The sequence below is a fragment of the Mandrillus leucophaeus genome, unplaced genomic scaffold (assembly GCF_000951045.1).
Source record: "Mandrillus leucophaeus isolate KB7577 unplaced genomic scaffold, Mleu.le_1.0 Scaffold145, whole genome shotgun sequence".
NCBI lineage: Eukaryota > Metazoa > Chordata > Mammalia > Primates > Cercopithecidae > Mandrillus > Mandrillus leucophaeus.
Genome location: NW_012101421.1, coordinates 2989870 through 3017175, shown reverse-complemented (window position 1 = coordinate 3017175; position 27306 = coordinate 2989870). Strand labels below are relative to the sequence as shown.

The 27306-nt window shown below is 38.3% G+C and overlaps 1 protein-coding gene across 1 annotated transcript in view; it reads right to left on the bottom strand.

The window, feature by feature from the left end:
• The window catches only part of ASXL3 (additional sex combs like transcriptional regulator 3), a 139946-nt gene that overhangs the window by 734 nt on the left and 111906 nt on the right, over positions 1-27306 (bottom strand). The window contains exons 8-11 of the mRNA XM_011974444.1: positions 14111-14207; positions 11809-11914; positions 5693-7649; positions 3-3014 (exon numbers count right to left, since the gene is read on the bottom strand). Coding sequence (XP_011829834.1) covers positions 3-3014; positions 5693-7649; positions 11809-11914; positions 14111-14207 — 5172 coding nt within the window. The remainder of the gene's footprint in view (positions 1-2; positions 3015-5692; positions 7650-11808; positions 11915-14110; positions 14208-27306) is intronic.

Here is a 27306-nt window from a genome sequence, read left to right as displayed (position 1 = left end):
GGCGGATGTACTAGTGCTTTGTTTGGCATTGCATGTGCAGTGCCTCCCACCTCATCACCTTCTTTCATGGGCATATTGGGAGATAACATGTTGGCTAACCTTAGCTGGTGAGGTGCTGAGGAAAGACTAACCTCTCCCAATCCCTTCTGTTCAAGATGCCTGTTGAAGGCAAATGCATTACACCCCACTGGGGTCTTGGAAGAGGCCTGTAATAGAGCTGCAGTAGGAATGGGGCCCCTGGCAGCCATAGGCATTTGGTAAAACTGCTGTCTGTGTGAGGTACCAGCGTCAGGGTGGAAGCCGCCATTCTTGTCAACATGAAATAGGTTCTGCTGGAAGCTACACGAGGGGAGCAGTCTCTTTTGCTGTTTGACCTCAGGGCTGTGAACAATTCTGTTCTGCATGGAGTGCTTGTTTAGCCATTCTTGCTTAAATGTCTGGCTGTGTCCCAGCTGACTCATGCCAGAATTGATGACACAAGGCACCCCTTTAACATCTGGCTCCACCAACAATTTTCCTGGTTCACATTTAACTTGAGTGTGTTCTCCTACAGTCCTAGCTACTCTCTTTTTGGGGTGGTTTTCTCGCTTTCTCATTTGGAGTGGTGCAAGAGTCCCTGCCAAGTAGCCCTTACCATCTGCATTTGGAGAGCTGGGCGGAATTTCAACGTTTCTCTCTGGCGCTGTTTTACCCACTGAGGTAGTTTGAAGAGGCAACGGAAGCCTGTTGATTTCAAGCTTGGCTCCCAATCTGGGTTGCGGCAACACTTTTTCCAAAGGCAGGTTGCCCTGTAGTAACTGCGTCACCAGCGGGTTGTTAGCTTCCACAGAGGACAGACGACAGCTTGAGCTCCCTGCACCAGGGACTCTTTTCAGGGTGTCGGTAGCCAAGGAAATAGCCTCTTCCATGGGGCTCGAGGTGGAAGCTTTCACGTTCTGTGTTTGTTGTACACTAGAGGCTACCTCTGCAGCTGGAGGAGGCAGCTCAGGGCCGGGGAAGTCTTCAGTGTCCATTCTAAAGCCCTTGTCTGCTTCATGAAGTTCAGATTTCACAGGAAGAGCGACATTTGTTATGAGATTCCTGGGATGAAGTTCGGACACGTTCAAGTAGCTGGCATGTTCAGTTTTGATAGCCTTTGGACAATTTTGCTCTAGATATTCTTTTTGTTTACTTGAACCCGAGTGAGTAACCAAAGGCTGTCCTGTGCTCCTCATCCCATCATCACTCCAGCAAATCCGGTTACTTGGGTTATACTGATTGCTACAGGTTGTGTCTGCCTCACTTTTGAACGTAGCTGGGCCACGTGCCTGCTCAGCAAAGTTATGACTGGGAGCAGTCGGCTCATTTAATTTATCTGGAACAAGGGGTAATTCTCGGAGACTTGTGCAGGTGGCCTGCAATATTTTACACTCTTGTTTTGCTGCCGAAGCAGCAATGAAAGTGGAACTGTGATCTACACCTTCACTGGCAATTGGCTCAGGCCTGCTAATCACAGAGACCTGAGGACACGCCATGGGCTGTACGGATGCCTCTGTCCTCACTGGCCTGCCCTGCAGGTCCAAGTTGGCTTCTGAACTTTCAACGGAGACAGTCAGAGACAAACTGGAGGTCAGCGTGGTGCTGTGGTCAACGATGACTTTACACGGAATTGATCGGTTTATGGCTGCTGGTGCAAAGCCCCCTTGTGGTTGCTGAGGTTTTCCAGAATTATCTGCCCTGTTTCGAGGCCCTGAATTTTTGTCCAGGCTTTCAGCACTTAACTTGGGAGGACTATCATAAGAGTTTATGGTCAGCATGTTTCCACTAAACATTGCAACGGCTGAGTGTGCAACCAGAGAGTCTGTGACCGCTACGGAATCACTGCAGCTGAAGGCTGCTCTCACAGTGGTACCCATGGATACAGTGGCCTGTTCTTCACTCCCAGGTATGGCTATCTTCTCAGGAGGAAATCTGTTGTTAATTCCCGTCGGGGGAATCAAGACAGAGCTAGCGGAGAGGTGGTTTGGCAAATTGTTTCCGATGGAGGGAGTTGGCACAGAGGTGTACTGAGTGGAGACTAAGTTACTAGCACTGCTGCTTGATATTAGTAACTGCTTATCATCCATGGAGCTTGATATGCTGGAGCCCTCTGTAGTGGCTGAAATGGGAGTGCTTTCAATACATTTTGGTATAATGGCTATGCATGGAGCGTCAGTTCCCTGGATGGTTTTTAACATGCTTATATTACAAGCAGAAATTGTAGTGTTTGCACTGTCAACAGACATTAGGACAGAGGATTTATCAACAGAACTCACAAAGGGATGTTCTTTAATTGCTCCCGATATAGCAGTGCTGCAAACAGATACAGGGACAGAATTTTTATTAAAAAGCATGGGCACACTGCTATTTTCAGAAGAGGTAGATGAAACAATTTTCTCAGATAAATGTGACACAGGTATGTTTTCATCAGAACTATGCACAGATAAGTCAGTGGCAGTTTCTGGAAGTTGACTTGGGTTAAGAGACTGCTGTAGTACAGTGGTGGTCTCCCGGAGGTGGGCAGACTTGTTGCTAGGAGATCTACAGTTTGGATTGACAATAATGACACCAGTCGAACCTTCCATTTTTGTTTCAGGGGTAGAAGAGACTTCTAAGTTTGGAGCCCCTTCCTTTGAGCTGAGCGGAGGCAACCGGGTCTCTTTAGAGGTCTGGAAGAGATGGGCTCGAGCTTGATGCTTTGCAAAGAGCTTAGCCTTTGTCTGTTCTTTGATGTGTGCCAGGGTTCTCGCCTTTCCACCCTCTCCTGGGCTTCCCATGGCTCCAGAGACAATGCTCGCTGCAGCAGCTACGGCAGCAGCTGCAGCAGCCTCTCGCTGGGCCCGAGCTTGTTGGGCCCGGGCCTTGATATCTGCGAGGGTCCTGGCTCCTGTGTTCCTCCCGCCACTGACGGATGTGCTAGTGGATGCTCGAGACTCGGGTTTGGAGACTGGTTGGCTCTTGATTATAAAAGGTGGCCCAATTTTGGAAAGCTGAATCTAAAAGGAGAGAAAAAAAATATATAATGTGCTTCATATATGATCACAGAGGAGGCACGTAGAATGTGATAATGCAAGGGAAAAGATAATCTCAAAATGTGCCATGAACTACACCTAAATCCCTGGATGTGCCTTTAGGGTATAAAGCAACAAGAAATGTAGCATGAATATAAAAAATTAAGTTTTTAATCTGTTTTTAATCTACAAAAACATCCATTGTAACTTCATTTGGAATGGAAATGAAGCATCTTCTTAATGTGTCATATAAATGGATACAAAATTCATGCTTCTAGAATTACAGTAGGCTAAAAAGACTTCAAGATATTTAATTTTGAAATTATCTTTTTTAGTGGCATAAAAAACTGGAACTTCAACTCTATTTGTCTGTCTTAATTTGACCCAAAGAAAAAAGCCGTGACTGAGATACAATTAGAATTCTCATTTTGACTTTACACAAAGGAACTGTGATCCTAGGCTAATCACTGTGTACCTCAGTTTCTCCAATAACCTCTCTGAGCCAAGAACTCTATGATTTTTCCTTTTTTTAAAATTATATTTTATGGTCTAGGGTACATGTGCACAACGTGCAGGTTTGTTACATATGTATACATGTGCCATGTTGTATGATTTTTATGCACTCCCATGCTACCCTGCATGCTGCTTTATACATGTATGATAAGAACACAAGAGAAGTTTGTCAACTCAGTTGTAAAATGAGACTAGTTATTTCTGGTCTATTTCCTTCAAAGAGCTGTTTTAAAGATGGAATGAGACTACATTTGTCAGAGTGTTCTGTTTTCCAAAGGGATTGTATTATCATTACATTTGCATAAAAGCAAGGGAAACTCTGATTTTCTGCCTCTAAAGAATTTATGCATTGGGCAGTTTCTTTTGATATTGGTAATCCACAATCTGCTGAATTTTGTAAACGTCCCAACCCATACTGTTTACCAATTCTTGGTAATTACGAGACTCACAGATTCATCACCAAATTCATGAGGCACAAGGTCTAACAGCCAGCATTCCATAGCAAGGCTGTGTTGCTCTAGTCACTAAAAGCATTCTTAGACATGGCTGTGTAGAGCTGGAAAGACTCTAGTTGACATCCCTCATTTCACAGTTCAGGAAACTGAGGCTGTGCAGGTAAAGCAGTTTGTCCTGCGGTCATATAACCAGTGAGTGACTACAGCCTTTGGGCTTCCCATTCGGTGCTATTTCCATGTATTCTGTTTCCCTTTTTTCCAGATTATACATATCAATTTAGAATTATGCTTTGGAACTTTGATAGATGAAATTGTCATCCTGAGCTATCTTGTTTCTCATTTTCCTTTTTTTTTTTAAAATTATACTTTAAGTTCTAGGGTACATATGCACAACGTGCAGGTTTGTTACATATGTATACTTGTGCCATGTTGGTGTGCTGCATCCATTTGTTTCTCATTTTCAAACTGCTTGTGAAGTCTCTCTTCTATTCCAAAGGCCAAGAAAAGAAAGGATAATTTTGGGGAGAAGATTCAATTTGCTCTTTTAATATTTTTCCTAGTGTAAAAAATTAAACATATTTTAAATAATTAAACTTAAATATCCTTAAAAAAAGAGCTCTTAAGACCAAACATCAAATATTCTTGTAGTATTTACCTTTTCTTCACAGTGCTTAATTTATTAACTATGTGCTCAATAATATGGCAAGATGGTAACATCTGGCAAGATTCTGACATATCACAACCAGGATACTGACATTGATACAATTAAGATACAGAACATTTCCATGACTACAAATTTCCCTCATGTTGTTATCTATCTATCTATCTATCTATCTATCTATCTATCTATCTATCTATCTTTCTTTCTTTACATAAAGTCCATATGACTTTGAAAATTAGCTTTTGACAGACTGGCATGTTTAAAAATATCTCCTATGAAAAGTTGCTATTATTATTTCTATTGCTTCAGAAATTAAAATGCATAGTGAGTTTTTAATTGAACTTAATGCTCATCTTTTACACCTCTAGAATCTTGCTTACTAGAGATTGCTTTATTAAAAAGAGTAAGTACAACCATACTTTTAAAGTCAGCCTGTGGAGAACACGAGTCATATATAAAATGAAAATTTCATAGATTTTATATCTACAGATAGAGCATATTTTTTTATTCAAGAAGCTTGAGATGTTTATAATTCTAGACCAATGCTATGATGGAATAATCCACTTTACAGTACAACAGTATAAATGCACTTAGATAAAAGCATCAAGTCAGTATAAATGACAGAGGGTAGAAACTCAAAAAAAAATTACACTGGGTTTATGCCGTAAGTTCTCTCAAGAACGTTCATAGGACGCTACGTTATCTTTCACATGTTCCCAGGTTCCCACAGGTCTCTGCCCTACACCGGGAAATCCCCATAAACCCAGGGGTCTCAGTGGCCTGGAGACATTTCCAGCCCTATTCTCTTTCTTTAATTCGCTTTTCTTTAATGCTGGGTCTAAACATATGCACGTATCTAAACTGCTTTTATGAATTCAACACAAGGTCATAAAGAAGATCATTTACTATTAGAGGATGATATTATAAATTGCTGCATAAAACCTAGAAGGAAGAAAATCTAATTATTCTTGAAAAATTAGGCTTCTAAATAGGAAAAGCCTATCTACGGAATTGTCTTTTGTTTAATACCATACCTTGAGAGGGGGAACCCTTGGTTCCTCTCTTGGAGGCTGTTCTTTCTCAGATGGGCTGCTAGATGATATGTTCCGGGTTGACTGATCATCTTCTATCCTAGCTCTCTTTTCCTTACAGATTCCAAAGCTGTGCTGCTCTGCAGTTTTCCTCTTTGAGATCTCTGAATCTCTACTTTCATTTCTCATCCCATCAGGTGACTTGGAGGGCTCTGAGGACTTGGAAGTATGTGAGGTTTCTAACCGACTCTGTGTACTCCCTTGCTTATGTGTCTTATTTCTAGAGCCTTCTGAAAATGAAGTCTTATCCACTGATGAGATATACTGCTTGTCCTGTAATTTAGCAGATGGAAGCTCATTTCCCTTATTCTCTGTCTCTTCAGAAAAGACAGATAATTCCAATGGTGAAGATAACACTTTTTTTTCTGTTCTTTGCAGGACGCTATGATTTTTAACTTTTATCATTTCCGCAGAAGCAAGTTCTGGAATCGAAGCAGGGTAGGGCTTCTCAGTGTCAACATGGGATTTACAAGTTTGCTGACTCAGGGTTTTATTGTGCAAATCTTCAGACGGAAACGCTTCAGGAGTAATGGAAGAAGAACTCATTATGATGGGTTCTGGAGTATTAGATAGATTCTTCTGCTGTGAGGTAAGGTTCTCTCCCACAGGTTTGGCAGCGGCGGAAGACTCATCTTTCTGCGGGGAGAGCGGTTCTTCAGATACAGAAGGTGACTTTCTTTGCTGATGTGCCATTCTCTCATTTATGGAAGAGTTAGAAATTGGAGACGCTTCTGAAGGAAGTGGCAAACTGGATACAAAAGTGGTCTCAGAGGTGAGAAGCATGGAAGACACTGAAGAAGTTTCTGATGTTAAAGGTAAGTCGGACATCGGTGAGGTTTCTGATGTTAAAGGTAAGTTGGATATTGGTGATGCTTCAGATGTTAATGGTAAATTGGACATAAGAGATGCTTCTGATAGTTCAGGTGAAGTGGATATTGGAGAGATTTCTGACATCAAAGATGCATGAAGGTTTTCATCAGTGGAATTTCTCTGGTTGTATTTGTCTGTATTTTCAGTGCTAGACACCTCAGAACAAAATGTTGTCTCAAAGGAGGCTGGAGTACATGATTCTTCTGATGTGGACTGTGTTTCCCCTCCTGGGGAAGGCAGGCTGGTACAGGCTCCCTCTGGGCTCTCCGAAGAAAAGGACGTTTCAGAGATGCAGGCATTTTCTGAAAGCTGTTCTTCAGGGTCACTCTGTAGCTCCATATCTACAGAAATTCCTTCATTTGGAAACCGGCCTTCTAGAGAAGATGACCCTGTTTTTATTTTGGGGGTACTGGTCTCTATCGCAGTTTCTGACTCCTTATGTTCTGTGTCACTGACATGAGTCACAGATGAAGTGGAAGGAACAAGAGAATCACAGACTTCTAACTGATCGATAACAACTGTCATTTCTTCCTGGGGTGATTCTGACTTCTCTTCTATCTTAATTTCAATATGAGGCAAAGTTTCTAAAACATCATTCATCATAACACAGGACTCCAAGTTATCTTCAGGAGGTGCTGTTTGGGGTTCTTCATGAGAATTGGTTGGACTTTCAGACTCCTCAGAAAATTCAGGTATTGTCTTATGATTTTCATCCTGGCATTCACAGATACTAGTCTCTACCTCTTCTGTAATTTCCTCCTGAATTACAGATTCTTCAGGGATCAAGATATCCTCTGACTCCGATTCTGCCATTATATCTTTAGCTGGAATTTCTACCATAGGGCAAAGAGTAGCACAGAAACCAGGCTCTGGAGAAGCTGGGCTTTTCATGCTTTTTGACTGTTGTTCTGCCAAGGGTGTCTGTGCAGAAACTGGAAGGCCAGAAGTCCCACATGAAGAACTACTCTGAGCTCCGGCATTGTTTGGTCCAGTAGTGAGCTTCACAGATTCCTCTCTTGACATGCCCAGCCTGTACAGAAATTAGAGATAAGAAATTATTGCTCAACCACAAAACATGAAAGGTACAACTGGGATCTCTCAGGAATGCAGTATTCAATAGAAGTGCATCAAATTACATTTATAATCACTAACATGCTTAATTTATGTAAACCAGTTTATAATGATGATGTTTCTTTGCTGCTTTTATAATCTCAACTAATACTCTGCTTCTGGTTAAGAGCAGTGCAGATTTTTATTTTGTAAAGCAAGGAGATATGAACCTTATCAAGTGTTAGTAAAGGAATAAGAAAATTACATACAACAAAGTATTAGAAAATATTTATAATCACTAACATGCTTAATTTATGTAAACCAGTTTATAATGATGATACTTCTTTGCTGCTTTTATAATCTCAACTAAAACTCTACTTCTGGTTAAGAACAGTCCAGATTTTTATTTTGTAAAATAAGGAGATATGAGGCTTACCAAGTGTTAATAAAGGAATAAGAAAATTACACACAACAAAGTATTAGAAAATATGAGCAGAAAAGCAAAATAACATATAGGATATATATTTTTTAAATACAGAAGTAGAAAGATGCTCTTATAATAGGAAATTATATAGTTTTTGGAGGATACAAGAGAACCAAGAAATTAAGATCAATGGAAGATGAATGAAATTCACCAAATTCTGAAATTGAAATGAGTTCCAAAGATTGGTTTTCTTAAACTAATCTAAGAAGTATTACTCAATCATCTTATTTTGGCATCTAACTGTCTAACCTAAGACAACATGGACATTTCGTTAAAGAATAACAGAACATATTTGGGGTTATCAAAGTTATTCTATCAGCTTACATTTGTGTGAAGCAAGACTTTTAAATTCTTTCATGCAGATCTCTTACTGTGAAGATATTCCATACATGACAGGTACCGAAAAATCAAGAAATAATTGAGCATGATGTTCAGGTCTTAAGGCAAATCTAAACAGAGTTACAGTCAAGGGTACTGTAAATCACTGTTTTCTGTCATATAATTTACATTGTCAGCATCACATGGTAGAGAAACATGCTGCTCTAAATGAAGTTAAATTGGGGTACAGGCAATGAGAAAGATAAGCAGGAGAGAGAACATTTCCAGAGGAAAAAGCACATTTAAGTGAAGAAATATAGTCATAGTAACATTGATGCAAACAACACCTCAGTGAAAACCACTTTAACCTTTGCTTTTTAAAAATCCTCAATGTGAAAGGGAAATAACGTTGAATACAGTTTTTGGGTATTTGGCCATTGCCTTCTTTATTTAAATTCAGAAATCTCTGAAAAGGTAGAAAATACTGCCTTCATAAATATTCTCTTTCCTTTCAATGTTCTCTAAGATGAATTCAAACTAAGCTACAATTTATAACTATACTATATACTGAGAAGATCAGAAAAACAACATTACGGATAAATTTAAAGCAGAATAATCTTCAAGAAATAAGGTTCCCTGGGACTAGGTCAAGCAGAGGTACCATTGATACTAGAATAAGTACGTAACATACAGAAATCTATCCACTGGCAGCCAAATTTCTGCTAGGTGGTTAATAATATTATTAAACATGCAGATAGGTAAGTTTATATACACAACAGCACTGTATAAAATATGCCCATGTCAACATTTTCTTATTTTCACAGAAAAACAGATTTAAGATTGCATAAGGCATAGGAGGAGGAAGATATTCACAGTTCCTCATACTACGCAAAGGAAAACCCTGGCCTCCAGAAATCTAGACACAAATTCACAAGCCAAGCCCTGTAATACTTAGCATTTATACAAATGATGTAAAACAAATATAGAATAATACTATATTATAAAGAAATTAGGCAAGTGAGAATCATAATAAATACCTAAAAAAATTGAAAACTAAGACAGATCTTAACTGGACACTAGTATAAATGTTTAGACACATTTTTGAAAAAAAAACTTAGAGCAATGAAAAGGCACATGGTGTCAGTCAACTACAAACTGTCTGGTGCTAGGGGAATAAAGGTAACCTGGGAGCAACAAAATGAGAAGGGTAGTCAATGAACTATTCAAAATATATCTGCATGCAATATGTAATGAAAGACAGAAAAGATCAAGAGACAAGTCCAGTGATGTGAGAGGACAAAAGCTACTGATAAACTACAGCAAAAAAAAAAAAAAAAAAAAAAGGCTAAGTAGAAGTATGTTTTGTATTCAGAGCTTAATGACAGCAAGAGCTCAATTGTTAATGTTTATTAACAATATAGGCCCTAGATCTGGTATCTAAGGGAATCTGGAAAGCCTCTAAATTTCATGCAAAAAATATGCCTGTGCGTGAATTTTTCTGAGAAGGATTTGCAGGATTAAGACCCCAAGCAAGTTACGTAACCTCACTGTTATAAACCTGGGAAAATTACTTAGCTTCACTTTCCCTCAGCTTCCTAATTAAAAAAAATTATGAATAATGGTATCCATCTTATGAAATTGTTGGGAGGATTAAGTGAAACATTTGCAAAGCTCTTAGAAGCATATCAGAGCCAGTGTATACTCAATGATTATTTGTTACATGAAAGAAAGTTCTCTGTAATGTAAGTCCCTTGAACTGAGGTTCTCTGGGAGTAGAGCTTAGGTGGTCCTACAAACAACTGCGTCCCTGGCATCCAGGAGAGTGTCTGGCACAGAGGAGATGTTAGATAAATACATTAATTTAATAAAAGAATGGATCTATCACTAAAAATTAAGAACCAATGCTTTGGAGGTACTATCTCAGTTAGGCTTCTGCCATTACTAAAAAGAGCGCTCCCAGCATTTTCTTTCACAGGCAAAAGGAGAGGGAAGAAGGCTCCTAAGTGGTCTTTAATCTTATCCTCCAGGGTTCTTAATCCTGCTGGGCAACAGCATGACTCCTGGCAAGTTTCTAAAACACAGACTCCTGGGCACAACTCCTAGATTTTGATTTAGCCAGGCTTGAGTGATATTGCTGGTGACTTCATGTGAAGACATATAACTAGCTTGTCACATTTTTAATGTTTGAGAAAAGACATTAATTATCTTTATTTGGTTTTGCTTAATATATATGTGTGTATATATACATATATATAAAAATATATACATATATAGTATATAAATAAATACACACACACACACACACACACACACAGAAATCCTGGCACAGCAATTAAAAACAGGCCTTCCTACTCAAGAGGACTACAGAGTGCCATTTAGGACAATTCATGAAGGCCAGCATACTCTGAGCACCCTACTCCAAGTGGTCTGTTAAGTATCTAATTTCTTTACATGAAGAGCTCTCACGTGAGACTCCTTCTGGCATGTCTGTCTTTCCCCCATTTACAGGTGTAATTGTGTGAAATGAGATCACATGACATAGATCTTGTTACCTGCAACCACCTGTGTCCTTTACACAAAATAACAACTTTCAAGCATTGATTTGTATGTGGGAGGTGGAGCGTGAGTTCCTCTAAGGGGGCTCTGAAGTGACCGTCAATAGTAAGTTCTTAAACCCCTCCTTTTTTAGGGATCTGATTTTCTGAGACACTAATATTGCCAAAGCAGAATGTGTCTCTGCTAAACATGAGGCAAAGGTGAAACTGCTCTCAGGGTTAGTTTATCTGCTACCACACTATGATGTAAAGGCTCGTGTTACTTAAAAAAAAAGCTCACACACACACATAAATTAAACACAGATTACATTTGAAGAGGAAGATAAAGCAAAAGATAATATCTCAGGCTCTCCCCAAAACAAGGACTAAACAAAGATTAAAATGCATTAGGCACAGTCAATATTTTCAGAAAAATGTGAGAATTAAACACGTGCCTAAAATTACTTATCTATAAAGCATTAATCCATGAACATACTTGAAAACAGGAGAATTTTACTCAAATCTGTTAAGAAATTCAAGTGACTTCTTTAAGATTTCATGTGCTACTTTCAGACCGAAATAAAATTTCATGAACAAGTTATAAACCCTTGAAAATGCATTTTTTAAAAATTTAAGTGCTGATATACCACTATAATTTCATCTGCAATTTCTTACACTGAGGGACTATTGCCTTTTATCATAGGTTTATTAAGTTTTACAGCATATGAGTGTGCTATGTGAAGCAGAGAATTACATTTTCATTCCCTTCTCAGAGAAATGAGAAAAAATACTCTAGTACTTACTTTTCTCCATAAAACCTCTCAAAGAATTTTTCTTTCCAAGGTTCTGTTTTCTTTTCCTTCTCAATTTCTTGCCTTATCCGCAATTGCATTTCTGGGGTAAACTCTCCTAAAAAGAAAATGCTAATGTATTGAGTAAATGTGGTCACATCTTTTGCCAATTAATAAAGAAAACATATAATTCATCTGAGTAAACTGTTACGGATCTTGAAAAGCACTAGGACAAATAATGATAACATTTCTACAGCTTCCCTTTTTATGAACATCACTCAAGATGTTCATAAAAATGCTAAAGCTAAATGCTTTAGAAGAACGCTAAAGAATGTAGCAAATGTATTACATGCTAGGGGCTACAAATAAAAGAGAGTATATTCACCGTCCTTAAGGAAATCAGTCTGCTGGAAATAGACTATACTATAATGTATAAAGCCCCGTATAGGCCATAATAATAAATGTAGTGAAATATAGAAAGTAAAGCGCTTAATTCTGCCTACGTTGATTAAGGAGGACCACATATAGGAGCTGATTCTTGAGTTAAATTTTGAAGGTTACTCAGGCTTTTATAAAGTAATTAAATCACAAGGCCAGAGGTATGAATCCATATATTTATGATCTTTTGAGTGGCCAATTGTGAGTAAAACATATGAAGAAATAAAATGGGAAATAAAAGCTGAGGTCAGTTACCCAATACATGTTCTAAAGAATGTTCTTCACTTTTCTATGAGAGACAGGGGGAGGTTCTGGTGGCATTCAGTGTAGAAGGAACATGGCCAAATAAGCTGTCTAGAAAAACAGGTCTGACAACAGGGTGAAGAACTGGAGGACTGCAGCTATAGGGCTACTGAATAGCACACAGGAGAGGTGGAGATACCGTTGGGCCAGTAGCAGCAGGAATGTTGAAGAGGAATCAAGTACAATCAAGTAACAGTTCATGACCAGATAGGCATGGAGAAAAGGAAGAGGATCAAAGACATCGGTAAGGTTTCAAACTGAGGAACTATGAGGACAGTTGTGACATTATAGAAATACAGGAAACAGAAGAAGGAGTAGACAGGGAAGAGAAGCTAGTGAATTTAATATTGGGCATTTTGGTTTAAACTGCCTGTTATCAGCTAATGAGATCTGCTAAGCACTTGAAAATAAAACACTGGGGAAGGAGTGGGGGGGGTGATTACGTAAGGGGGTGAAGGCCAGATTTGAAAATTCTTGGCTTGCTCGCAATAGCTAAAACCAAGGTGGTGAATGAGGCAGCTTAGGGAATACTATGATTAGAAAAGAAAATGTTGGAGGCATCAGATGGAAGAATAGGGGATCATGATGAAAGCTGAGCAAGGGCTGGCAGAAATGCAGCCCCAGAAAAATAATTTAAATTCTGTTTTTAAAATCTAAAGTAGATGGTTTCAAGTCAGATGGGGTGAAAAAACAAATGAGATATTGGTGAAGGAACTTGAAATGTAAGGACTGAGAACAGTAAATTGGAATTTGCCATTAGTAATTATTATTATTATTTTTTTTGAGACAGGGTGTCACTCTGTTGCTTTGGCTGGAGTGCAGTAGCATGATCAGTAGGTCAATCACTGCAGCCTTCACCTCCTGAGCCTAAGTGATCCATCCACTGTAGACTCTCGAGTTGCTGAGACTATAGGTATGCACCACCACGCCCGGCTGATTTTTGTATTTTTTGTAGAGATGGAGTTTCACCATGTTGCTCAGGCTGGTCTTCACTCCTGAGCTCAAGCGATCTGCCTGCCAAGGCCTCCCAGAGTCCTGGGATAATAGGCGTAAGCCACCACGCCTGGCTAGTATTCTTCTCTAGGAGGAATATTTCAGTTATATAGAGTGGGCCCACCCTGACTGTAACAGTGTGAGTGTGTAAAGAGGAAAAATATAGTAGCATTGGGCACTTTTTAGTCTTTCAAGAAACTTGGTGACTAAAGCAAGAATAAGGTGAAGCAGTAACATCCGGGGAAGAGATCATTCAATGAATTTTCTTTAGGTGCCAGGATGCTTAAGAGAATGCATAATGGATCAGTGTCATTAAAATTACCATCCCCAAGAAAATGTTGCTGCATCAAAAATTTTACGATGTTCAAGATAAAATTATGCTTTCTTCAAAAATATCTGACATCAATAATGTCAAGTATAACAAAAGAATTCGTGAACTCATTTGGAAAGGGATATGAGTTTTTACTAAATTAAAGTGTACTGTAGGGGGAAAAAGACTGGGAAATCAGAGAAAGGTACAAAGCTCAGTACAGTATGTGAACTCCAATAGGTCACATAATAATAGAAAATACAAATTTACCTTCTGCCAGTCGCTGTTTCCACCCTTGCGCTGCATATGCAAAGAATTCATTATTTAGAGCTGAAGTACTGAGGCGTAAAATTCCATCACTTCCCATCTAGGAAAATAAGCCGACAAAAACAAGGTTCCATCAGGAATAACTCAAAGCAAAAGTATGCAGGAAAGAATAAAAAATTGAGTGGTGCTGGCTGGTGTATGTGTGAGGGGGAGGAGGGGAGAAGGAGACAGAGAAAGGAGAAGGGAGAGCAAGCAGGAGCTCCAGTGAGAGCATGTGCAGGGTAGGAGGGAGAGAGGAAAGCGACCCAACAAAAGATTGGTCTCCTGGGATGAATACTAGGAGATTAGATGTATGCATTCTGCTTGCTGATGTGTAGGAGACAGAAATAATTAGTGTTATCCTTGGCTGGCTTCTTATGTAGTTGGTGAGTGAATTTAAAACATATAACAAGTTAAACAATGTCAAGCATTAGGTGAGTGAGAATTAAGAAGTTCAAAATGTAAAAGCTCGGAGAATATATGTTTGTGGATATGAGAGTGTAGGAAGAACCTGATGTAGCCTCATGAGAGTCTAAGAGGATCTGGACAGAATGGTTAGAGATAAAAGCACAAGGTATACTGTCAACGAGCATGAGCATTACTGTAGAAGCAGAACATAACATAACTATCAGTAACTGGGGCATTTATGAAGGTGTGAAGATGCTTTCATCTGGTACTAAAAGGCCTGGTAAACTGTAAACCCAACTAGATCTTCAAAGATTTCCTCTTACTTCCACATATAGAATTCATATATCCCAAGCACTGATTATAATTACCTGAAAACACACTTACAGATTTCTTATCCTCATTTTTGTATTTGTTTTTGATCTTCTCTACACTCCGTTTTCACCTATTGAAATACTATCACTCTTTTAAAATTTAACTCAAATAATGCCTTCATGAATGTTTCAGTGGAATCATCATTCAGGAGCAAAGGAAAATACTGAACATAAAAAGCAAGTGTATTATCTTAAGGTGGATAATAGCTAATCAAAGCCAGCAAAGAGAGACACTGAGAACAAATGCAAGATACGCTGATTGTTGACACTGTGACATCTACATGGAGGCCACAGATTCGAGACCGTGAGGGTCTTCATTTAAGGTGGCACTGGTAACTACACTAAAATATTCACTACACTTGAAAATTTTCAGGCAACATTTCATTTATTCATTAATTTATTGTTTATTCATGCTCAAGTATTTCATCTTATTCAACAGAAACTTGTTAAGCCACTCATATGAACCTCTGTGCAGGGCACATGTATGGGTACTGGAAATTCACTGGCAATAAAGAAAAATACCCAGTATTTATATTCTGAATATATTCTACATAGAACAGATACTTTTGGTCCTTGTACACCCTTTTCACCCACCTGGGTTCAGCATGACTGATGTACAGTTACATCACCATGTCAATGTCCCACCTCACAGGTTTACCAAAGCTCTGATATATGAATGAATAAATGTCTCAGCTTCCCCATCCTTTGACTGGACAACTCTCGGACACTATCCTCTGCAGTGTGGTTTATGCACTCAACCAAATGGATGCTGTTTGGTGCTATGTTCCCAATGGCTAGAATACATGGATCTGGGAACTAAGGGATAGAATGAAAAAACCTTTGCACTATCATTCCCAAACAACCACTTGCAGACTGCATGCATTCTGTCCCCATAGCTCTAGCCTCTGTGGGATTAGAAGTCCAGGTTCCCAGCAGGGAATCACTTCTATTACAGCAGGGTTTCTCAAGATTGGCACTGTTGTCATTTGGGGCTAGATAATTCTTTTTAGTGGGGGCATGTCCTGTGTAATGTCGGATGTTTGGCACCATCCCTGGACTCTACCCAGTAGATCCCAGGAGCAATTCCCCATCAGATGTAACAACAAAAAACATCTCCAAACACTGCCAAATGTCCCGTGGGGGCAAAATCATCCCTAGTTGAGAACCACTGCACTAGTGGATAATGTAAGGGCCCCATTGTAGCCAAAGCTTTGTCTGGTTACTTTGTATTACTCATGCTCTTGGACCAGTAGGCAAAGAAAGGAGATAGGATAATCAATCAGCCCTAACCATCATGAGGAAATAAGACTGCTGCAACAGGGAAGGGATGAACAGAAGGGTGTTGGGAATGCCGGGGATTCCCTGGGACATCTCTTGGTGTTATTCGTGCCTGGTGATTGACATCCTGACAGGGCAAGACAACCAATGGCTCAAACTCCTCAGGGATGGTGGTCGGGGTCACTTCTAGAAGTGCTAAGAGTGAGAAAATCAGAAATGAGTATCAAAGGAGGGAGATGATGAGCTCCAACCACATCCTTAAAACCAGCTTGAGACTGGCACAGCCTATAGCTGATCCACTAACCCTCTGGTCATAAGTCTTGTTATTTTCATTTTTTTCTTCTTTCCAATATATTAGTATTATGACCAGTTACTTTTTAAAGAGTTAAAGACAGAGGGAGCTTAATACGAGGCACAAGATCTGAGTGGTACAAGAGGAAGTCTACACCAGACATTTCTGATACTCCACTTTATATCATCTTGGCTACATGAGTACAGAGTAAAGAGGGCAAACAGTTGAATCCACTACAGCTGAATCCACTTAGGTCCAACCTAAGCCTGTAACACTCTAAGACTTTCTCTGAAACAAAAAGAACTTCAAGTTCCCCTGCAGGTACAGCCTGGAGATGCAGAGTTTGTCCCTGGGTGCAACTCCCAATTTATTAGAGACAACAGACTGTAGAAAAATGCTTCATTCTCCTGCTGTCCTCCTGTGGAACAGTTTTGTGGCTCATTCTACACATTTTCTCCAATAAATGAGCCACAGTGGTCCAAAGGGCTTCTCTCCTCCCTGTCTCACCCTATTTAACACCTGGCTTTGGCTCTGAAACGACCTGTCCTCCAGTTCTTGTTCCAGTCCTGTTTCAGGAGGGAAAAGGTGAGGAGGTTCCTAAGTAAGACATCAAACCTAAAGAGCTTGGGCTTTATGCTTTACATGGGAGCAGCCCAGTAAATATACCATAGGCCCCAGGTTAGTCCAAGTTTCCCCCTCAGTTTACTCACGCATATTTATTACCTTTTTCAATGTAAGCCATGATGGTGGAAAGTTGTGAAGCGCCACTCTAGGCAATGGGAAACATCAAATTTTTGAAGCCAAGGAAAAAACCTAAAAGGTATGTGTTTAAAAAGATGACTTTGGTAGCTGTGTAACAGAAAAGAGAAGGAAAAATGAAACTGAGACATTGCTAGAAAGGGTATTGGAGTATTTCTGTAAAAGGCTATGAAAGAAAAACAAATCTGAGATATATTTATGACTGGATGAAGGTCTTCAGGATTAAGAAGGTAAAGTCATTGGGAGAACATTTCAGGAGACATCGAAGTTGCTCAGGATGATTCTGGGAGATGGGGTGGATGAAATGATGGCCAACCTTGAGTACAAGTCTTCGAGAAATGTTATAAAGGAGTTTTAGTAAAGCCAATAAGGGTGAGGACAAGATAGTCATATAAATGATATGCCTCTATGAAGTCTGAAATTTTTCTACAAATATTAACTTTGAATAGATGTCCTTGTGATTCCAGAGCCTTGAGAAAATGGCAACTCAATTTAGAAAGATTAAAAGGGAAAAGGTATTCATATTGTAAAGACAGATTTCAATTAAGACTAACAGGTGGAAGGCAAGTTCTCTGAAGAGGGAGAGAAAGTTACTCACTCTGGAGCACATGTATAGAAGGCACGGTGGATTAGAATTATTCTGCATTTGAGGACTTAGATTTTGCCTTATAAACTTCTATAGTCAGTGTAACATTTAGCATCTTGCAGAGAGTAAGTAAGTTTATTGTACTGCCCTTGCTTTGGGTAGTGAAGGATTTAAAATTTAACTCCAGTAGCTGACATACAGAAGTTGAGTTCCATATATCCTACGAAGCCAAGGGCATGGTGAGTAATTAAAATTTCAGCATAATTTTAAGATACAAATAAATACCAGATCCAGATTAGCTCTGACAGATTCTCCAGATCTCAGCACATGGAAATGCAAGGCAGTGTGACATAAACACACTCAAGAATATGAAAGCTAGCCCTGGAGGAAAATATTTTTATTTTAAAAGAGAAAAATAATTTTAACTGCCAGATCCCCAGGCTGTGACAGACAGTACAATTAAATATTAGTGCTGAATTTGATTTAGGAAATAAATGCCAATGAAATGTTTTAAATACACCATTAATTTTATGGGTTTTAAGAAATACTGTCTGAAAGATATATTTGAATGAACTGGAACGATAAACATTTCTGAAAGATTTATTCCTAAGCTATAATGTGTTTTCCTGATTACCCAAAATAGAAATGTTCATTCCCCAAATCACCTAACTCTCTTATAATGAAGTATCTAACTATTGATAAGTTATAGTTCCTATTTCATTAGCAGGAGAAAAATTCTGAACATAATCTTTGTTCCAAAGGAAAATAAACACTAAAAGAAAACTTACTCACATAGAGATCCTTTTACAAAGGTGTATACTCTTTCTTGGTAAGTATATCATGTGTCTTTGGTATGGATACTATTAACATACATTTTAAGGAATGGGTGCCAGCTCGAATTCAAAGGGTTAAATAAACTGTCCTCCTTGCGTATCATACAACGTTTGAAGAAGAATGCATGTTAATTTGGTGCAAGAATAGATTTACATTTGATAATAATCCTTTAAACCTCTACTTTCTAAACCACTGTTTTCTTATTTTGTGTTTCTTGCAAGTGATTCTAACTGCATGGTATGAGAGTTGCTGAGAACAGTGAGTTTTGGAGTTAGAAAGTGTCTAAATAATAATGGTGCACCGAGAAATACTAAGTAATCTGGACTTCATTCTACAGGCAACGAGGAGTCATTCAAAGTAAAGCCAAAACATGAAGAAAACATTCACATTGAGTATGTGCAGGTAAGATGATTGCTGCTCTACAGAGGGTAGCAGGATGAGCCTCTCTAATAGAATTAATGAGAGACATTTGAGCAGAAAGAAATGCAAAAGCAAGCCACACAGCCAGCTGGGAAAGAGTTAGCCAAGCGAAGAGAATGTAAATGCAAAGGCCCTCAGGTGGGGCTTGCAAGGAGGCCCTTGGAGCTAGAGAGCAGAAAGTGGGAGGAAGAGGAGCGGAGGGGACAGGATCACCCTGGGCCTTGTCACCCACTGTACAGACTGCCTTCTCCCTCGGGGGGGGCTGGAAAGCCTTTGGAGGGTGTTGGTCCAAAGAATGGTAAGTTCTGACATTTCCAAAGGTTAGCTCTGATTGCTGTGTTTAGAAAAATATTCAGAGTACTGCTGTCTAATAGCAATATAAAGGTGAGTCACATACGTGATTTCAATTTTTTCTACTAATCGTGTTGGAAAAAATAAAAGAAATAGGTAATTAATTTCAATAATGCATTTTCTTTAATCCAAATTATCTAAAATATTATTTCAACATATATTCAATATAAAATATTGTTAATGAGGTCTTTTACATTCTCTTTGAAAACGAATTCTTCAATATCCAGTGTATCTTTTTAATAGCACATCTCACTTCATATTCTAGTGAGCCATATTTCTAGTGCTCAAAAGCCTCAAGTGGCTAGTGGCTACTGTACTAGACAGCATAGCTTTAGCAGATAAAGATCTACTGGGCACACTAGTATATAGGGTTTTCAATAATCCAGGAATAAAATGATAGTAGCTTGGACTGGGGTAACAGCACTGGAGGCAGCGTGAAATGGTTAGGTTCTGATTACATCCCGAAGATTGAGCCAGCATAATTTGATGATAGATTAAAAGTGTGGTATGAAAGAGGGCAGGTGAGGATGCTGATTATAATTCCCAGTAGATGTCTTCGATATGTTACTCCTACTACAGTGTAGAGGATGCCCTGGAAAAAGGCAAGACTAAGACAGGTATTTCTGTTAACTAGCATCAAGAGCCAGCAGAACCAATGATGAAAAGTTTTCAGATTGTTCAGGCAGTGGAAACAGAGAGGAAGGAGAACATTCAAGAGAAGTATAAAAACCAGAATTGATGGTACTGAGAGATAACTGGGGTTAAGAAACATGAGACAAAGATGTGGAAGATGATTCCCAGGAATAAGGCTTGCTAACTGGGTAGAGGCTGGCACCAAACATCACGACAGGAAAAGGCACAAGGGGGAAACAGTATTTAGAAATAAGAAATGAAGGCTTTGGATATGTTGATGTCATTAACTGAGAATAGGGCAAGATGCTCACTGGTAAATATTTTTTCAAATAGGAACGATTAGCAAATAAAGTGTAGTTGGAAAGATGGGTATAGATGAGAACATTCGAAGAATATTTACCAAAAGAGAAGATGGCTTAAAGCAGAGTCCTGAGGAATACTAATGTAAAAGGAATGAGGAGGTAAAGTAGATCCTGTTAGGAAGACTAAGAAAAAGCAGAAAGAGGTAGGAAGAAAATCAGAGCAGGTGGCATCATATTGATAGGTGTAAGGGAAGAATGTGCTTGCAGAAGGTGATCTGTATTGTAGACGTGCTAATATCTATCAAGCCTTTTAGCATTACTAAGGTAAACAGTGTGTGCAGTACACTATGTTAGCTGTTGTGTCCAATACAAAAATCAATAGGATCTTTAGAGCAAAGACAACCTAGACAGTGAGACACTAATCAGGAGTCCAATACAATATAAGAGAGTAATGAGCATATGAACTATCATATGTTGTTATCATTGAGCCACTTATACCCTGCATGATCAAACACCCAATGCCCTTGTAGTCTACATCCCAGTATGAATAAAAGCCAGGGTATTGACTCTCTTTAAAAGGTAAATTTTAATTTTTTCCTTACCACTAAGTATAATTCAGATGGCCCAGGAGATCTGAATGATATGCTCAAGATTTATCCACAAGGGAAAATGTTATCCTTTAGAATAACATAAAGATAGGCATAAAAATGAAAGAAGGCTGTTAAGAGGGATGGATTCCCTAAAGGAGATAGATCAGCAGTACGCCAAAGACAATTTTGCAAATAAGTTTTCAAAGTTATTTCCAAAATTGCAGTAAGACAATATTACCAAAATTGTGTTTTGAAAAACAGGTATTTTAATAGATAAATCCATCTAAAAGAAATGCATTCTTCCATACAATAAATATAGCCTGCATGTACTAAATATGGTTAAGTAGTTTCATTTACTGTATTATCTAGTATGCTAAAATTTATTTTAAATCCTGAAGAATAAATTATACAGTATTTCCCAAACTTTTAAACTTTATAATCATCTCACAGAACAACCATCAGTATCTCATGGAACAACTATTCCCCAGAATATAGTTTGGGAACTGATGCAATAAGCGTTGTAAAAGTATCATTGACAGAAACAGCCAAACGTGATAAACATGGGACAATGAATTTCCCCATGCTAGAGATTATGTCCCTCTTTAACAAATGAATATAAGTTTCTATTCTGAGAATATTGTGAGAACTAAGTATTCAGAATAAATAGTGAAAAAATATTAAAGATAATGTAATAAACCTTAACCTACAAGGTTGAAAACCTCAAGTCAAAGCCACTGAAGGAAACAATTCTTTGCAACCACTGTCAAAAAAGTCCTAATATATGTAATAAATTTTTAAGTATTGTGATTATAATGCTGTAATCAAGACTGTATCTAGTCATATGAGGGCTAAATAAAAACTGTTATACAGGCATACCACAAAGACACTGCAAATTCAGTTCCAAACTACAACAATAAAGTGAATGTTGCAAAAAAATAAGTCACATAAATTTTTTGGTTTCCCAGTACATATAAAAGCTATCACTATACTGTAGTCTATTAACTGTACAATAGCATTATGCTAAAAATCAATTTACATACCTTAATTAAAAATACATTATTTCTTAAAATACTAACAATAATCTGAGCTTTCAGTGAGTCATAATTTTTTTGCTGGTGGAGGGTCTTGCATGGATGTTGGTGGCAGCTAACTGATCAGGGTCGTTGGTGGCTGCTGAAGGCTTGAATTGCTATGGTAATTGCTTAAAATAAGCTGGCAACAAAATTTGCTGCATTGATTGACTTTTCCTTTCCCAAAAAAACTTATCTGTAGTATGTGATGCTGTTTGATAGCATTTTGCCCATAGCAGAACATCTTTCAAAATGGGAGTCAATCCTCTTAAACCCTGCCGCTGCTTTATCAACTAAGTTTATGGAATATTAGAAGTCCTTTGTTTTTACTTCAACAATGTTCATAGCATCCTAACCCAGAGTCAATTGCATCTCAAGAAACCACTTTCTTTACACATAAGAAGCAACTCCTCACTTATGAAAGTTTTATCCTAAGATTGCAACAATTCACTCACATCTTCAGGCTATACTACTAATTCTAGTTCTCTTGCTATTTGCATCACATCTGCAGTGACTTCCTCCACTGAAGTCTTGAACTCCTCAAAGTCATCTATGAATATCAGAATCAACTTCTTCCAAACTCCTGTTAATGTTGCTATTTTGAACTCCTCCCATAAATCAGAAATGTTCTTAATGGCATCCAGAATGGTGAATTATTTCCAAAAGACTTTCAATTCACCTTGTGCAGAACCATCAGAGGAATCACTATCGATGGCAGCCATAGAAAATGCATTTATTAAAAAATAAGACTTGAAAGTCGAAATCACTCCTTGATCCATATGCTGCAAAATATGTATTGCATTAATAATATGAAAACAACATTAATCTCCTTTTATATCTCCATCAGCTTCTTCAGTGAGCCAGTGCATTGTCAATCAGTAGTATATTTTGAAAAGGATATTTTTTCTGAGCAGTAAGTCTCAACAGTGGACTTAAAATATTCAGTAAGCCATGTTGTAAACAGATGTGCTGTCATTCAGGCTTTACTGTTCCATTTACAGAGCAAAGGCAGAATAGATTTTGCATAATTCTAAAGGGCCATAGGATTTTTGGAATGGTAAATGAGCACTGGCTTCCACTTAAAGCCACCAGCTGCATTAGCACCTAACAGAAGGGTAAGTCTATCCTTTCAAGCCAGGCATTGACTTCTCCTCTCTAGCTATAAAAGCCCGATGACATCTTTTTCCAATTCCATCTACATTGAAAATCTGTTGTTTAACACAGCCACCTTCATCAATAATCTCAGCTAGGTCTTCTGAATAACTTGCTGCGGCTTCTACATCAACCACTGCTGTTTCACCTTGCACTTTTAGATTATAGAGATGGCTTCTTTCCTTAAACCTCATGAGTTAATCTCTGTTAGCTTCCAAGTTCCCTTCTAGCACATCTTCACCTCTCCAAGCTTTCAGAGAATAAAAAAGAGTTAGGGGCTTGTTCTATATTAGGCTCTGGCTTAAAGGAGTATTGTGGCTGATTTGATCTTCTATTCAGACCACTAAAACTTCCTCCGTATCAACAATAAAGCTGTTTCCCTTTCTCATCATTTGTGTGTTCAGAGGAGTAGCACTTTTAATTCCCCTCAAGAACTTTACCTTTCCATTCACAACTCAGTTAATTATTTGGTGCAAGAGGCCTAGCTTTCGGCCTATCTCAGCTTTCAACATGCCTTCCTCACTAAATGTAATCATTTCTAGTTTTCGATTGAAAAGTGAGATGTATGCAACTTTTCCTTCCACCTGAACTCTTAGAGGCCATTGTAGGGCTATTAATTGGCCTAATTTTAATACTGCTCTGTCTTAGGAAATAGGGAGGCCTGAAGTATGGGAGAGAAATGGGAGACAGTTGCTCAGTGAACAGTCAGAACACATTTATGGATTAAGTTCACTGTCTTAAAAGGGCATGGTTTGTGAAACCCCAAAACAAATACAATAGTAAAAAAGATCACCGATGATATATCGCCATATATATAATAATACATTATCATATTTTAATATTGAAATATATAATTATAATAAAAATGCTTGAAATATTATGAGAATTACCAAAATGTGACACAGACACACAAAATGAACACATGCCGTTGGAAAAATGGAATGGTGCCCATAGACTTGCTCAGTGCAGGGTTGCCTCCAACTTTCAATTTACCAAAAAACACAGTATTTGTGAAGTGCAATAAAGCAAATTAAAACAAGGTAAGCCTATATAGCTTTCATCCTTCCTCCAAGTAAGTTTTAAAAGTATGCGTGGAATCAGGCAAAAGTGAACACAAAGTAAATTTCAGAGAGAAAATATTACTGAACAAAGCAGCACTTACATGGAAATGTGGAAGGCTTTTTGTCATTATTGTTACGATGGAGTTTTAAAGAACATGTCATAATAAAAGCCTGTCTTCCTCTAAGCTGTCCTTTTCTACTACTTACTGCTTTTGTGATATGTGTATATATGTACCTCTCTACATCCATCTATACATATATATACACATGTACTTTAATATACATACATGGAACATGCATACACATTTATGCAATTATCTATATACACACGTACATATATGTATATGAGTACATATGATTTTTTCTTTTTCCTTTGCAAATAGAATTTTTAGCCAATCCAACCACTTGGCCAAAATAATGGTCTCCTTTCAAGTGGAACCTTTTGCTGTTCTCAAGAGAATGAGAACTATCCTCCCGATCCCACCACATGACCTGTCTACATTTCCAAATCAGCAGAGGAGATAATCTATCAGATGTTGGGGAGGCTATTCCTTAGAATAAGACTGTAGGAAAGCAATTTCTTAGGCCCCAATTAAGGAAAGAAAACAATTCTCTTGTTCTAAGACAAAAGGGTTTTCTTATAATTGCTGCTAAGGATTTCAGCATATATAATCAGGAAAGCCATATTTGAGGGATGTATGCAATGTTAAAAGCAAATGAAACAAGGAGAATATTAATATTGGTTCTTGAAAGGTTTCAGGTATTCAGTTTCAACTACTGTGCTTACATGGGATTTCCCTTAAGCTTTCATGCAATATTAGTTAAAACAATAACTATTTTCCAAAGATACTATTCTACAGTTTAAAATTCTGACACCTTTTCTAAGAATCAATCTGTTTTCATATTCCAAAGACAGGAATTGCTATTAAAGTGCTATAATTTCTGATTCTTCAGCAGCCTGCTCGGAAGAGACGTAGCCTGTGGCAAAATCAGTAAAAATAACTGAAATAAAGACATCTAAAGGCAAAAATAAAGCCTCTGACAGATCACGCTTTCATCAGCTTCTCCACAATTAGAGAAGTGTTTGATGTTCACAGTATATCTACTTTATGACAAACTTGTGGAGGACCTTTGGCCACATCTTGGGACATTCTGCTGGGCCTCGATGAGAGTGATGTTTTCAAAATTGGAACAAGTTGTAGCAAATATGAGAATGTGTATGTTTTAAAAGAGAACCTTTTATAATTGTATTTTCTTTAATGTTCCCTCTGTGTGTAGCAGAGCGGGGGGGTGGGGGGGGGGACTTCCAATGTACCCAGTCATGAATACTAATGTTTTATTTAGTGAAACTCAAGCTCATGTTCTTGTATAGATAAAATAAGGTTATGTTATAATGTAGTGGGAATCGATGAATCACTGTTTCCATTTGTAATACACTGAACAGCTGTGTTTAAGTGACTATCTATTAGTCATTCCTTTCTTTAACAAACATTTCACAGCATCTACTATGTGCCAGGAACTGTGAAACAGATAGACAGCTTCTGCTGCTCCGAGAGCCTTGCACCTAGAGTGGTAAAGGGTAAAATGTCCTTTTTAATGGCATGGGGCATACCTAGAGAAGGAAAGGATGCTATGAGAGTCCCCAAGTCAGGGTATCTAATATATCTTTAATTCCCCCTTGTAGCCTGGTAATATCTATGCCCAAATGTAACTGTCTTATCCTCTCCTCCCCTTTAACATTGGCCCTGATCTACTTCTTCTTCCACAAAAAAGACAACAACAATAATAAAGACTATCATTAACTAAGTGCCTTCAACAACCCTAAAGATGGGTACCTTAGTCTGTCTGGTCTGCAATAAAAAAAGTACCATAGACTGGGCAGCTTATAAACAACAAAAATTTATTTCTCACTCCTATAGAGGCCAGAAAATTCAAGATTAAGGTATCAGCAGATTCAGTGTCTGGGGAGGGCCTGTTTCTCGATTCACAGATGATGTCTTCTTGCTGTTGCCTCCATGGTGGAAGGGACTAGCTAGATTTCTGGTGTTTCTTATAAGAGAATTAATCCCTTTCATGAAGACTCTGTCCTCATGATCTAATCATCTCCCAAAGTTCCACCGTCCAATAACATCACTATGGGAGTTAGGATTTCAACATATAAATTATGAGGAAACACAAACCTTCAGACTCTAGCAGTAGGTAAGCAGCAAAGTAGGATTTGACTCCCTAAAATAATACCTTTTCCATTATACCACATGACTTTCTTTAGTTCACATGCAGGCATTCATTCTTCCATTGAAAAAATTTATGTGCTAGATGTTGGAAATACAACAATGAACAAAGAAAGGCATGCTCCTGTTTTATCAAGTTGTAACTATAAATTGTGTTAAGGTCTCTGAAGAAAACAGAAGTACAAGAAGGGAAAATTCTGGGTGCACGCGTGTGGAGGAAGGACTCTCCAAGGCATTTACTTTTAAGCAGAGTTGTATTTGAAGGGAGGGCAGGAAAGAGCCTTAGGGTAAGGGCAGAAGGAAAAGCAACCACCGCTCTGAAAAGGGAGGTAAGAAGTCTTGTTATGAAGGGAAATGATGCGAGAGTGTGGTAGCTGAAGGACTCTGTGGCATCACAGTTGTTGCTGCTGTTTCCTCCTGTTTTATTTTTTGGATGGGTATTCCTAGCTAACAAGAATCCACTCTCCATGGTTCAGTTTCATTTGTGAACTATGAATAACTAACTACCTACCTTCCCAGAGTTTTTTTGTGAGGATTAAATGAATAAATATATGTAAAATATTTTGAATAGTGCTAGCTTACACAAAGTACTCAATAAGCTGAGATATAATATTTATTATTTGGTAGGAGGTGTAGCAGACATACTCGAGGAGCCCCTGATGAGTCACACACTTGTAAATTTCTTATAGCCAATAGAAAATGGAGGAGGTAATGGGCTATCACTCCCTTGATTTTTTTATATTATATGAAATGTCATCTTAGCCAAAAGGGGCAGAAATATTCTCCTGCTGGCCTTGAAGAAGCAAAAAAAAAAAAAAAAAA